We start from the raw sequence: 14,991 nt of genomic DNA on the forward strand, positions 1-14,991 counted from the left end.
CAGGGCTGTGGTGGGCAGAGCAGATGTGAAGGAAGACTGTGGGATGAGAGGATGGGGCACGGTGGAGCCCCATCAGCCTCCAGTCACAGCCGCCCCGGTCCCGTCTCTCCCTCCTGTTTTGGTCAGTACCTTCAGGACTTGTGGGTGTAGTACTTCGTTCCATTCCGGATAACATTGTAGAAGACTGAAAAACAGGAAGGTGTTTTCCATACTCTCTCCAGAGCTGGCTGTTACTGACATATTGATATATTTCCACCAGTCCTGTGTGTGCTTATAGCTTGATATGTATGCATTTTAAATATGTAAATATATATACACATGTATTTTTAAAGTGAAACTAGGCTGAGACTGTGAGTTCAGTTTTGAGTTATAGGTTTCCCATGGCTTAGGTTGTGTTCTCTCCCTGGATGGAGTCTGGCTGGGACCTGCATGCTCACAGCCCAGGTTCACATGAGGTGTGGATCATGCACAATCATCCCACGGGCTTGAGATAAGCATTTGACTTCCTTTTTTTTTTAAAAAAAAAAAGTTCATTATGGACTTTTTCAAGTGTTCCCAGAAGTAGAGATAATAGAAAAGTGGTCTCCCAACTACTTTGAGAGTTAGCAACATATGGCCAGTGTTGCTTCATTCACCCACCCTTCCTCATCACCTCCTGGACTATTTTAAATCACATCCCAGACACCAGATGATTTCAACTGTGAGTACTTGAGTGCAGATCTCTAAAAGATCGAGCTTCCCCACCCCCACCAAATACCACAGAGCCATGTGAGATCAGCATTTGGGTTGGCAGATCTCCTCCTTGCCACATGCTTGCCTGGTGGTGAATGGGACACTTTCAGGCGAGACCTAGGGGAGCCTCAGGCCAGCACCAGGACAGAGATCTCGAGGCCTTTCCAACTCTGCTGGTTCTTCAGAAGTCAAACCAACAGATTGGAGTATGTGAAGGAAGCTCGTGTATTCTTCTGAACTAGCTTAGACAACAGTACACAGTTTGAAGGGCAGCAGCCTTTTCTGCAGGTTAGTTCTTTCAATGATCTTGTTTACTGGGAGTTGAGAGACCTTGAGGATAGAGGCAAGAAAGCGTCATCAAGCAGCCCAGAGGGGTGTACAGTGTTTGAAGTCTCCTGTATTGGTATGATTCGAGATTTTCTTTCTGCAGGACCAAAATACCCATTCCTACATGTGGGTGGAGAGTTAAATTTTGAAGTCTATATTTTTATCTTGTTAAAAAAACACTTTTATGTTTCTTTAAAAAGTAAAAGAACCAGAATGTAGAAGTTTCAGTAAAGGAAAAAGTTACAGTCTGTTTGGGATACAGTTTGACAAATGTGCTCCCAGCTGCCTGAGAGATAGAGAGGCCAGATGTTTGCTTTGGTTACATTGATGACTGAACAATCGGTATCTCATCATTTCCTGCCTTAGAGATGAAAGCACCTGGGCACTGGGGCAGTAAATTGGCTGCAGGATTGGAAGAAGTCCAAGGACAGTGTGGGATGCCACCCTGTAGCTGTGTAGAGACCTAGTGAAGGTCAGAAGGCTGGATGAGAACAAGCCCTGCACTGATGGAGGACAAGGAAGGGGCTTTTCTGGCTGGGAGTGTGGTGAGGTATTTGAGCTGCAGCCAGAAGGCACCTCTCAGATTGGTGGGGCTTGGGGTGGGGGTGGGAGGAACTGCTTTGCCTGTGCCGTTGGCCTCACTCATCCTGAGGTCCCTTCCAACTCCATCCATACTCTGATTGTGGGGCCACTTGCAGAAGGAATATGTGGCAAGTTTTTTTTTGTTTTGTTTTGTTTTGAGACGGAGTCTAGCTCTGTCACCCAGGCTGGAGTGCAGTGGCACGATCTCGGCTGACTGCAACTTCCGCCTCCCGGGTTCAGGCTATTCTCCTGCCTCAGCTTTTGGAGTCGCTGGGCTTACAGGCGCCTGCCACCATGCCCAGCTAACTTTTGTGTTTTTAGTAGAGACGGGATTTCGAACTCCTGACCTCGTGATCCGCCTGCCTTGGCCTCCCAAAGTCCTGGGATTATAAGTGTAAGCTACTGTTCCCTGGCCTGTGGCAGTTTTTTGAGACGCTCCTGGGAGTCCAAATTGTTAATAGAGGAGAAACTTACTGTCCCTGTGTTGACTGAGACAGGAAGGTTTAGATAGGTGAAAGTGGTCTGGGCACAGTTGCTCACACCTATAATCCAGCACTTTGGGAGGCCAAGGTGGGAGAATCACTTGATGCCAGGAGTTCAAGACTAGCTTGGGCAACATAGTGAGATCCTGTCTCTATAAAAAATAATTTTAAAAAATTAGCTAGGCCTGTAGTCCCAGCTACTCGGGAGACTGAGGAGGGAGGATTGCTTGAGCCTAGGAGTTGGAGGCTGCAGTGAGCTGATTGAGCCACCATACTCCACCCTGGGCAACACAGAGAGCCTGTCTCAAAAACAAAGAAAGGTGAACATGAGTTTTTTTATTTTTTTTTGACATAGTTTTGCCCTGTCCCACAGGCGTGGGCCACCAGGCCCAGCTAATTTTTGTATTTTTAGTGGAGATGGGGTTTCGCCATGTTGGCCAGGCTGGTCTTGAACTCCTGGCCTCTCAAGTGATCCACCCACCTCGGTCTCCCAAAGTTTTGGGATTACAGACATGAGCCATTGAGCCTGGCCAAACATGACCTTTCCCTTTTTTTTTTTTTTTTTTTTTGGTGCCGGAGTTTCACTCTTGTTGCCCAGGCTAGAGTACAGTGGCACGATCTCGGCTTACTGCAAACTCCACCTCCCGGGTTCAAGCGAGTCTCCTGCCTCAGCCTCCTGAGTAGCAGAGATTACAGGCATGCACCACCACGCCTGGCTGATTTTGTATTTTTAGTAGAGACGGGGTTTCTCCCTGTTGGTCAGGGTGGTCTCAAACTCCCCACCTCAGGTGATCCACCTATCTCAGCCTCCCGAAGTGTTGGGATTACAGGTGTGAGCCACTGCACCCGGCCACGTGACCCTTCTTAATAGCTATTGTTCGCCGAGTATTTCTCTACGACACTCTTTATGTGCATTTTGTCATTTAATTTTAATTTTAATTTTTTTTTTTTTTTTTGAGACAGGGTCTTACTCTTTCACCCAGGCTGTAGTGTAGTGGCACGATTTTGGCTCGCTGCAGCCTCCGCCTCCTGGGCTCAAGAAATCCTCCCACCTCAGCCCCCGAGTTGCTGGGACTACAGGCATGCACCACTATGACTGGCTAAGTTTTTGTATTTTTTGTAGAGATGGGGTTTCACTATATTGCCCAGGCCAATCTTGAATCTTGAACTCCTGGGCTCAAGCATGAGCCACCACACTCGGCCTCATTTAATTTTTAATTACTTTAAATTTTATCAACATAATATATCACATAAACTGTAAAAAGACAAGAAACTACCATGGTTCCCATTCTGCCAGTTCTCCCCAGAGGTAGCAACTGCCTTTACATCTGAGCTTTCTTCCGGCATATACCTCTGATTCTAGGTAATAGGCACATGCTGCTTTTGCACCTTGGCGTTTTACAAATTATGTTGGCTTGCTCTGTAGCTCCCTTCCATCGCCATTATCTCTGCTTCTCCTCCCTCATTCTTCCAGTATTCTACTTTCTGCATAAATCGGTAATGAATGTTTACATTTTCTGCCTACACAAATGATATTCACAGCTGAGCATAGTGGTGTACTGCAATTGCTTGTTATTTTTTTCCTAGGAAAGAATTGCCTTTTCAACACTATGCCCAGTTTTCTGTGTATCTATTCCTGTTCTTCCTTTATTTTCCAGTTGCCTCTCAGTACAGTTGTCTTCAGGCTCAGTGCTAGTGGGCTGTCAGTTTCAGTTCAAACCCCTGGCCTCAAGTGATCCATCCACCTCGGCCTCCCAAAGGAGGTGGGCGGTGACCCTCTTGGACCTCCCTTCTGGAACCCTCTAGGCAGTGGCCGCAGGCGTGGTGTGACAGCCCTCAGCATGCTTGTCTGTCCAGACTAGGACTGTTGTCTTCCTTTGTTGGGTCCCTTGTTTTCTATATCCTGTGTCTCATCCTTTGTGATTTATTCCCTCATTCTGCTAGCTTCCTGAGAAGGGACTCCTGGGAATTAACTTTCTGGAGACCATGCCAGTTTGAGTGCATCTAGGCCCCCTGGTGGGACATGCTAACTGGGGAATTTAAAATGATGTTACACTGCGCTGCCCTTGTGCTGGCTTGTGCTTCTGTCTCCTGAGGTGCTAGCTCTCAGCCTCATATGACTTGTCTTGATCCCTAAACCCAAGTCCTGCTCTACTTGGGAAGTTCCTTTGAGTCATTTCAGGGGAATCTCACTCCCTACACTTCCTGTGCTGGAGTGTTTAATGTTCACTCTTTGGGCCTCTAGTTTTATCTTTTATCTCCTGTTTTCTATCTCTTTTACTTTTAGCTCTGCTCTCTAAGTGATTTCCTCAATTTTGTCTTTGACCTTTCACTGCTAACATGCTTTTATTTCCAACAACTCCTTCTTTTTCCTTTTTTGTAATCTGACTTTTCCCTTTTTATAGCACCCATTCCTGTTAAATGGATACAATGTAGTATAATATTTATATATATTATAATAAATTCTACTGTTTTTTGATAAATTTTCACTTTATTGCCCAGGCTGGAATGCAGTGATGTGTTCATGGCTCACTATGGCCTCGAACTCCTGGGCTCAAGTGATCCTCCCACCTCAGCCTCCCAAGTAGCTGGGACTGCAGGCATGCACCACCACTCCTGGCAAATATTTTTGTTTTTCGTAGAGATGGGATCTTGTGATGTTGCCCAGGCTGGTCTCAAACTCCTGACTTCAGCTGGATGCAGTGGCTCACACCTGTAATCCTAGCACTTTTGGGAGGCCGAGGGCAGGCGGATCACAAGGTCAGGAGTTCGAGACTAGCCTGGTCAATATGGTGAAACCCCATCTCTACTAAAAATCAAAAATTAGCTGGGCGTGGTGGCGCGCGCCTGTAGTCCCAGCTACTCGGGAGGCTGAGGCAGAAGAATCACTTGAACCTGGGAGGCAGAGGTTGCAGTGAGCCGAGATCGTGCCACTGCACTCTAGCCTGGGCGACAGAGCGAGTCTCCGTCTCAAAAAAAAAAAAAAAAAAAAAAAATCAAACTCCTGACCTGAAGTCATCCTCTCGCCTCAGCCTCTGCAAGTACTGAGATTACAGGTGCGAACCGCTGCACCTGGCCTAATAAATTCTACATTTCCTTCTTCTTGCTGAATTTCTGTTACTGCTAAATTACTCTTTTCTTGTGGGGTCTTTATTGGCCATGTTATGGCATCTGGCTGCCCTTGGCTGGTTGCTCACTCTGAGAGGGACCCTCCAAAGCCTAGGAGTCTCTTCCAGCACGTGGAGCTTGTCGACTGGGAACTTCATTGAAGGCTCATCTGGCTGCAGATTCTGAGTCCTTCCTCCAGAACAATGGTCCCCAACCTTTTTAGCACCAGGGACCAGTTTCACAGAAGACAATTTTTCTACAGACCGGCAGATGAGGATGGTTTCAGGATGAAATTGTTCCACCTCAGATCATCAGGCATTAGATTCTCATAAGGAGCATGAGACCTGGATCCCTCACATGCACAGTTTACAGTGGGGTTCGTGCTCCTATGAGAATCTGATGCCACCACTTATCTGACAGGAGGCAGAGCTCAGGCGGTAATGCTTGCACACCGTCTGCTCACCTACTGCTGTGAGGCCTGGTTCCTAACAGCCCACAGACCTGTACTGGTCTGTGGCCCAGGGGTTGGGGACCCTGCCCTAGAGCATGGTCTTCCAGACACCGGGCTGTGGGTGAAGACCTGGCTGCCAGCCTGCTGCTCACTGGGATGGAGGAGGCTGATGGGCCAGTGGGTCTCGGCAGTTAGCGTGCATCGACCTAGTCACTTAGACCAGAGCACAGATGACCACACAGCCCACCTCTCTCAGTGTCCTACCTGTGCCTTTTCAACTGGTTGGGTTGGCCCCCTAGTCCAGTGACTATCCGTTTCATGCTTTTCCAGAGAGTAAACCTCCTGTGGTCACCTGGTGCTGGAGTAACTACCCACAGTGTAAAGTTGGGGTGTGAGGGATGCAGGGATATCTTTTCACCCTCTGTCCCAGAGCACTTGGTGCAGCCTGGCCTCAACCTGGCAAAGACCTAGGGCTGTCACTGGGTGGGCGCACCCCCTCCTGACTGTTACTTAGGACTCTGGTTTCTTGGTCCTCTTGCTGTGTATGTTACCACTGGGCCATCAGCTTTCCAGCTTCTAAAAGGCTGTTGAGGCCACCATTTCCATTCTTCCTGGTTTTTGTTTTCTGTGGTTTTAGTCAGGTTTTAAGATGGAAGGGAATTAAATGTGCAGGCTTTGTTCCTCATTTCAACTTGGAGGTTCATATCTGTTATTTATTTATTTATTTATTTATTTATTTATTTAGAGACAGAGTCTCACTCTGTTACCCAGGCTGGAGTGCAGTGGTGCTACCTTGGCTCACTGCAACCTCCACCTCCCTGGTTCAAGCAATTCTCTTGCCTCAGCTTCCCAAGTAGCTGGGATTACGGCCGCACACCACCATGCCCAGCTAATTTTTATATTTACGTATATTTTTTTTGAGACAGAGTTTTACTCTTGTCACCCAGGCTGGAGTGCAATGGCTTGATCTTGGCTCACTGCAACCTTCACCTCCCAGGTTCAAGTGATTCTCCTGCCTCAGCCTCCCGAGTAACTGGGATTATAGTGCACGCCACCATGCCTGGCTAATTTTTGTATTTTTATTTTTTATTTTTGAGACAGAGTTTCACTCTTGTTGCTCAGGCTGGAGTGCAGTGGCGGGATCTTGGCTCATTGCAACCTTTGCCTCCCGGGTTCAAGCCATCCTCCTACCTCAGCCTCCCGAGTAGCTGGGATTGCAGCGCCCACCACCTTGCCCTTTTGTATTTTTAGTAGAGATGGGGTTTCACCATGTTGGCCAGTCTGGTCTCGAGCTCCGGACCTCAGGTGATCCACCTGCCTTGGCCTCCCAAAGTGCTGGGATTACAGGCGTGAGCCACTGTGCTCAGCTAATTTTTGTATTTTTAGTAGAGACGTTTCACCATGTTGGCCAGGCTGGTCTCGAACTCCTGACCTCAAGTGATCCACCTACCTCCGCCTCCTAGAGTGCTGGGATTACAGGCATGAACCACCACACCTAGTCCAAATCTTTTTTTTTTTAATATGGGAAAATCTTTTTTCCTTTATAGTGTCTGCTTCTGGTGACATGCTTAGGAAACCATCATCCTGATATTGTATAACTCTCCTTCTGTTGTCTTTTGGTCCTCTGCGATTTAGGTTTTTAAACACATAGGGTAAAGGGTCCCACATACAAGCTGTGGGCTCCTGTCCCAGGTGGGCAAGCAGGCTGCACACACAGGCAGCAATTTACTGGGAGGCTTCTTGGGTGGGGTGAAGTGGAGCTGCCAAAAATTTATTCTGCCCTATGAGAGTTCACTTGATTGATAGATGTTGTGTTTCTCAAAATTAGAAAATTAGAAGAAACTCACAGAAGTTTCCTTCAAGCAGAACATAAATCGGCTGAGAGGAATCATCCTGCCCCCCTGAGGTCAGGAGGGTGAATCTGTGCACCAGGGAGGAATGCACCTTCCTGCTTTAGACACCAGCAGAGGACAGAGGAGCTGGCTGTCCTGGGAATTCATGCCCTCATTCAGCAATGGGAAAGTAGTTGGACCAGGGAAGGGGGCCTGGCAGTGTGGCAGGGGGAGCAGTGGTAAAGAGGGTGGGGTCAGGGGAGAGGCCTCATTGAGAGGGGAGAGGGTCCTTGGTGGGAACCAGGGCGGGTGTGGAAGAAAGAGTCAGGGCTTGGAGCAGATCAGAGCGGGAGTTGGGGTGGGGAGGCCAGTTCATGCCTCATCAACATGCCTGTGTGAGTGTCCTTCCTGCGGGCTGTGGAGCTGGCCTCAGGGTACACTGCAGGTGACTCAGAGCTCCAATGGGTGGGTGGCTCTGCCTGAGGGAGCTGCACATGCTCATTGGGCCATCGTCTGCTGAGGAGGGGGCAACAATAACCTCAACACATGGCGGAGGTGTTTTGGGATGCATCCTATTGCACATTTGGGCAGGTTGTTGCCTGACTTATTTCTTTAACGCATACCTAGCACTTCCTGTACGTCCAGTGCCTTATAATATTAACTACTGTCATCCTCAGGGCTACAGGTGAGGTCAGCACTGTCCCCACCCTTTGTGCAAAGGAAGGATAGGGAGGCGCTGCCAGATGGGTTGAGGGCAGACCGGGGCAGCTTGCCTCAGGCCTCCCTGGCCTTAGCAGGCTTTAAGTTTGATGCCCTGTGCTCCTTCCCTAGGAAGCTCAGTCTGCCAGTTTTTGCTTTATCTTAGTCTCATTCAGATTACAAGGACTGGGACTGGACTCCTGTTGCCAGTTTCTCAATTTGGAATAGGAAGGAGGTGAGGAACAACAAGCCCATGCTGGGCAGAAGCCCTGCAGACCAGGCCAACAGTGGGCCTGTCCTCACTGCCTGGCCCTGTCTGTGCACCTTTGTCCTGGCCACAGCCTCTCAGAGCCCCTCCTTAATGAAGAGGTCACGCTTTAGGGGAGGGAGTGCCTCTCCCAAGACCCAGAGCTGGTGAGTGGCTAGGTTGGAATTTGAGCCCAGGCCCGTCCTCCCCTGTCTGCTTCCTGCCAGGCCCAGCTGCCTGCCCCAGCACACGCCTTCCCCCAGGCACCCTGGCCTCCACTGCCAGGACGTGCTTGTTTGAGACCTGGATTCCCCCATGGCTGCCACGCTGATTCTCCGTTCTGCACGTCGTGTCCCATCAAAATGCATGACAGTACCACTCCTTGTGTTAAAAAGAGCCAGTTATTGTGCCTGGCAGTGATGACTGCCCACTGCACACAAAAGTGGACGCCGTTGTCTCTGCTCTCAGGGTGTTCTTAGTATAGTGGGGCTGGCACACAGAAACCAGAGATTCCTCCAGGAAGTGCCACAGACATGGGTGAGGTGGCTACAGGGTTTCTGTGCAGCCGACAGCAGGGGTGCCTGGGTGGGAGCAGGGTGGGAGGCCCTAACAGGCCTGATGGGATAGTCAGGCAATGTGCCAGGTAGTAGGTCATCGTCCCTGGGGCCCTGGGGAGAGTGTGTGGGGCAGGCTTCTCAGTGGGCTCCTGGACAGGCTGCCTGCTCTGCTGGTGAGGAGCGAGGCTCAAAGCAAGCAGGGGCCTGGGTTGCTTCCCACACTCAGTGGCAGTCGCTCACTGGCAGTCATGTGACCTGGGGAGCTGGCGAGGGCGTGGGGGTAGGAATGGGAACGGGAGACAGAGGCCCTTTGGGAGGAATTGCCACAGATGCAGTGGGAGTTGGGGCAAAGATTTGAACTTTGGAGAATTAAAGGTGGCAGTCAGAAAGTGAAGGGAGTTCCCAGGTTTCTGGGATGGGCACTTGGTGCTGGGAGATGAAGACACGAAGAGCTTTTCTTGATGTATCCCTGCTGGCTGCTCAGGCGGGTTGGGCAATGCCATTAAGACACACTGTGTTCTGGGAACAGTTCTGGACAGTAAGGACATCCTCAGACCCCTTGGTGGGGGAGCTCCAAGGGCCTGTAATGATGAATCGGTCCCCTGGGAGGCTTCAGTCTAAGCTAGATACCAGTTGAACCCTGACTGAGTACACAGACATAGCTATGACAACCAGCTAGACCATGGCCAAAGGCAGAGCATTGGAGCCCAGTTCACAGCAAGGGACTGTGTGCTCTGAGCTGGTAACAGTCCTTGTGTTCAGAGGTCTGGCTGGTCGCAACCAGGGAGTGGCCCCCAGCCCCCTTCCTCAGCTAGAGCGAGCACCACCCAGGCAGCCTTGGGTTCTTTGGTGGCCGCCTCATAGGCCTGTACTGTTTGCGAGCCTGTTGCTTATGTTGGGGACTGTGGCAGGACAGCCATCGAGGGTCTTCCCTTGTGAGCTGACACCAGTCTGCTCTTTGTCCTCTGGCTGGACAGGCCCTCGTCTTCCCGGCTTGCTTGTGTGGGGGAAGAGCTCACTGTGACATGTGGGTTCTCTGTTCTTTGTCTCAGGCTGTGCTCCTTACTCCGTGTTGGGGGCTGTCTCCTTGTGTGATAGTTTCCTTTCATTTCGTGACAGTGGCTCGAAGGGTTTTGTTTTCAGGAGACAGAGACTGAGGAGTAGCCATTCGGGTCTGGCTGCTCAGGAAGGCATGCTGGGGATGGCAGCAGAGCCCAGCTCAGGGAGATCAGAAGGGGGCTTTGGGAGCAGCCAGTGCTGTTCTGAAGGTGGGCCTGGGTCCTGCCTACAGCCTCCCGCAGCGGGTGTGTTAGGTCTAAGGGAGGAAGGAAGGGGACTTGACCTCAGCAGGAGTGTGAAATGGGTACCCTCGTGGAGTCAATGTCCAGGCAGGGGATGCCTCTGAAAAGCGCCAGGCCAGCTGGAGAGGAAAGGGCAGGCATCTGCAGGGAAGTGTGGGGGATTAGCTGCAGAGTTCCTGGGTTCTTTTTCGCTTTGTCTCTATTTTGTGACACTTGATCTTCAAACTAGAAACAGGAGCAAAGACATTTTCAAAAATACAGTTGACAGAACTGCAAAACCACACAGGGTCTGTTACTGGCCACCAAACCTGCTGGGCCTCCCTGGGTGGATGCTGTGGGAGAGATGTGGGAGTGACATGGCACAGTGCTGCTGTTCTGAGCCCTAGCCTTGCTGGAGGAGCACCTTGCTCCTCGGCCCCACTCTGACCCTCCGAAGCTCATGTGGAACTGGACATTTACCCCAACTCGGTTTCCTGGTGTTGGACTGTCAAGACTTGCCTGTTTCTGGCCTCCAGCTTGGTCCATGCTCCTCAGGCTCTGAGTAGCTGACGGTGCCCACAGTGTCCATGTCATCTGTGACATTACCCAGGACAGGACAGGGTCCGTCTGCCAGTACATCCCCTGGTGTATGGTGCCACCTTGCCTTCAGCTCACCAAGCATGTTTCTTCAACCTGGTCATCCCACCACCTCAGAGCTATTGCACTAAGCTGTGTTTCTAGATCTTGTCTCTCTGACTGTGCCAGGTGTCTCTGCTGCACCAAGACAGTGTCTGTCTGGGGCCTGCCAGTCTGCTGACACTCTCAAAAATGGCCAGTAGCAGCTCAAAAGGACTGCTTTTGTATCAAGCCTGGCTTTGCTCTCTGATCGCTGCTGGTGGGCACAGAGCCCATCTGTGTAACTGGTTGTCACTCCCCAGACTCTTCTGCACCCTTCTTCCTCTCTGACTCCTGGCCACATCTGCCACCCACAGCCTCCCCACTCCTTACACAGCCAGCCTCCAGGCCGTCCTGCTTGGCCTGCAAATGCTCCCCTGCTGTTTCTACTGCTCTTCCCTGGGTCTCCCTATTGGTCCCAGTGCTTTGGGAGGCCAAGGTGGAGGATCACTTAAGGCCAGGAGTTTGAGACCAGCCTGGGCAACAAAGCAAGACCCTGTCTCTACAAAAAAAGTAAAAAATAAAAAAATTAGCCAGGCGTGGTGGCGCATGCCTGTAGTCCCAGCTATTTGGGAGGCTGAGGTGGGAGGATACTTGAGCCCAGGAGTTTGAAGCTGCAGTGAGCTGTGTTTGCCCCACTGCGCTGCACCTGTGAGAGAGTGAGACGTTGTCTCAAAAAACAAAAGAAGAAAAAGAAAAAAGGAAGGTGGGAAGAACAAGTATGCCTTTGAAGGGCATACCTGCCTTGAGGGGCACAGATGAGGCAACCTTCAGAAAACAGGCCTGTGCAGCCACTTCTATCAGAAATGCTCACTGACTTCTTGGGGCCTAGCAGCTATTATCTCAGCCTCTGGGTGTGGAGACCCTGCCCCATGCTAACCTGAGAGCATGAGTACAGGGTCCTCCCAGCCCACCCATGCCTCGCTTCCCCAGGACTCTGACCCAGTACCGCGCGTGAGTTGGTTGTCATTATCCTCCTGAATTGTTAACTCTCTCATCTTTTGTGGCCCTGGTGACCTTTCTTACTTGTCTGTTCCACCCCTGGATGCCTTGTGAGCAGAAACCCCTTGCTGCCTCCTTGCCTCCGTTCAGGCTTCAGGAAGCAGACAGGGAGGTAGGAACTCCAAGAGTGCAGGAGTCTCGTTCTGTCGCCCAGGCTGGAGTGCAGTGGTGCCATCTTGGCTCACTGCAACCTCTGCCTCCAGGGTTCAAGCGATTCTCCTGCCTCAGCCTCCCGAGTAGCTGGGACCACAGGTGCCTGCCACCACACCCGACTAATTTTTGTATTTTTAGTGGAGACAGGGTTTCATCACGTTAGCCAGGCTGGTCTCAAACTCCTGACCTCAGGTGATCCACCTGCCTCGGCCTCCCAAAGTGCTGGGATTACAGACCTGAGCCATCGTGCCCAGCCCAAGAGTGCTTTTTGAATCTAGCAGGGTGGTAGGTCAATGTCATTTTGTTTTTCTTTTTACATTAGGACAGATGTATGCACCTCTCAGCATTAAACCTCCTTTCTGTGATGTCTTTAAGAATCACAGTCATATTGCTGTAGCCCCGTCTGTACATTGGTTCAGTTTCCTGAGGTTGGCTGGTTGCTGTTTGGAGTGGTCAGAATGCTTTCTAGCATGAGCTGGACTGGGCCTATTCAATTCACTCAGAGGCAAGGCCCCAGAGCCCTGACGTGTTTGCTTGTTTCTTTTTTCTTTTTCTTTCTTTTTTTTTTTTTTTTTTTGAGACGGAGTCTCGCACTGTTGCCCAGGCTGAAGTGCAGTGGCGCAATCTCCGCTCACTGCAAGCTCCGCCTCCCGGGTTCATGCGATTCTCCTGCCTCAGCCTCCCGAGTAGCTGGGACTACAGGCGCCTGCCACCATGCCCAGCTAATTTTTTGTATTTTTAGTAGAGACAGGGTTTCACTGTGTTAGTCAGGATGGTCGTGCTCGCCTGACCTCGTGATCTGCCCGCCTTGGCCTCCCAAAGTGCTGGGATTACAGGCGTGAGCCACCGTGCTCAGCCTGTTTCTTTCTTTCTTTTTTTTTTTTTTTTTTTTTTGAGATGGAGTTTCGCTCTGTCACCCAGGCTAGAGTGCAGTGGCGCGATCTTGGCGCGATCTCGGCTCACTGCAACCTCCACCTCGCGGTTCAAGCGATTCTCCTGACTCAGCCTCCTTTGTAGCTGGGATTACAGGCATGCGCAACCGCACCCTGCTACTTTTGTATTTTTAGTAGAGACAGGGTTTCACCATGTTGGTCAGGTTGGTTTTGAACTCCTGACCTCAGATGATCCACCCGCCTTGGCCTCCCAAAGTGTTGGGATTACAGGCATGTGGCACTGCACCTGGCCACTTGTTTCTTTATCAGCAAGCCCAGGGTGGGAGGCCAGGCAAGGAAGAGACCCATCCCACTGGGAAGAAGGCAGGCAGTGAGCACACCAGAGCAGTCCACCCCTGGGAGCTACAGGCCAGGCCTTTCTAACAGATTCACACTTGTTTTTGTCTTTCTGTGTGTGAGTGTGGGAGGTGGGGGTGGGGGTGGGTGGGGCAGCATGTGCTGCATTCGAGGGGTCTCCAGCTTAACTGATGTACATGGCTCTTTATCCCCGTGGAGCAGCAGTGTGATGAAAAACTCTTCATAGGATTCTATCTCTTAGTACAAAATTGTTGGTAAATGGGTTTTTAAAGATATTTTTCACATTTATGTGGTCTTTCTCTTCTTGTCTCTAGCTAGAAGTTAAGTTGGAGCTTGTCTCTTTGATCCCACATATAGGACCTGCATTGTCCCACATAGGGACAGACCCTTGCCTTGGGAGGGACTGAGAGATGACTTCATGTGGCCCCTTCATTTTATAGGAGTAAAATCGAGTCTAGAACCAGGGTGCTACCATCTGGCAGAGTTCATGGGGAACGCAGGCCACTCAGAGAGCAGGAAATAGAGGCCAGCTGGCCACCCAGTAGTCTAATGTGTACTTCCTTGATCCTGAACTGGTTGTGAGCCATCCCTAGGGGCAACCCCTCCCCCCTCCGTCCCCTCATGCTAGGGCTCTCTCTTTGCTTCATGGCGACCACCTTTCCTGTCCCTTTTTTCTGATCACCCTGCTCGCTTTCTCCCTTACTCAGTGGCCTGTCATTGCTCTCTGTTGAGTGCCCCTTCCCATATGCCTCTCCTGGACCTCAGCCAGGCTGGTGTGCTGGCGATAGCACCTTGTCATCAGGGGCAGCTGCTATGCAGGGCCTGTTGGCCAGGGCCCTGCAGCGGTGGAGTCACTGGTGTGTGCAAACGTCTCTTCTCCTTTTGTGTTTCAGCGAGGATGCCATGAGGAAAGCTGGTGTGGCACACAGTAAATCCAGCAAGGATATGGAGAGCCATGTTTTCCTGAAGGCCAAGACCCGGGTAAGGCCCTAGTAAGTGGAGCCACTCTGGCAGAGAGACTTGGAGAGGAGAGCGTCACAGACTTTGGAACCCCTCTGTTGGGTGTCCTAGGGTGTAGGGGTGGGGTGTTTGCTCATCGATTGATGACAGGCACAGTTGGTTTTGCCTGCAGCAGTCTGGGTCCTCCTGTGTGTCCATGGTACAGGGAGGGCACTTGGGTTGCAGGCCCAGCCTCTGGCCCCAGACCTCACTGCCGTCACCTTTCATCTGTGGTCAGCCCCTGTGAATCCTACAGGAAGCTTGCTCAGGCCCCTAGCTGGTCCTGTGGAAGGGATCAATGCCATGAGCAAGAACCTGGTTTGTCCTCAGCCCCTCCTAGGGGTCCTTACCTAAGCCCTACAGGGCCCTGAGGCATGGGCCCAGAAGCATTCCTGTCCCCTTTTGCTAAGTGAAGAAGGTGATGCTTATCTAGAACTCGCCACAGGTGGAGTGGAGAAGAAGGATTTCCACTACATGTGGGCTTTCTCCCTGGGTGGGGCACCACCCTGAGGGCTTTATGTGACCACCTCCTTTCATCTGTGTGTGCTCCCTGGGACAGAACCGTTTTACTAGAAATGAACAAAACACATATTCACTTGTGTGCACGTGTGTGTG

At 51.0% G+C, this 14,991-nt stretch overlaps 1 protein-coding gene across 6 annotated transcripts in view; it reads left to right on the plus strand.

Annotated features, from left to right (window-relative positions):
- Positions 1-14,991, plus strand: part of MED15 (mediator complex subunit 15) — an 80,211-nt gene that overhangs the window by 15,548 nt on the left and 49,672 nt on the right. For 4 of the 6 annotated variants that reach the window (XM_004063058.5, XM_004063059.5, XM_055375008.2 and 1 more), the window contains exon 2: positions 14,271-14,358. In XM_004063058.5, coding sequence (XP_004063106.2) covers positions 14,271-14,358 — 88 coding nt within the window. Of the gene's footprint in view, positions 1-1,430; positions 1,610-14,270; positions 14,359-14,991 lie in introns of those variants that run through there. The other 2 variants (XM_055375007.2, XM_055375004.2) reach the window with 2 other exon arrangements.

The sequence above is a fragment of the Gorilla gorilla genome, chromosome 23 (genome assembly GCF_029281585.2).
Source record: "Gorilla gorilla gorilla isolate KB3781 chromosome 23, NHGRI_mGorGor1-v2.1_pri, whole genome shotgun sequence".
Lineage (NCBI taxonomy): Eukaryota > Metazoa > Chordata > Mammalia > Primates > Hominidae > Gorilla > Gorilla gorilla.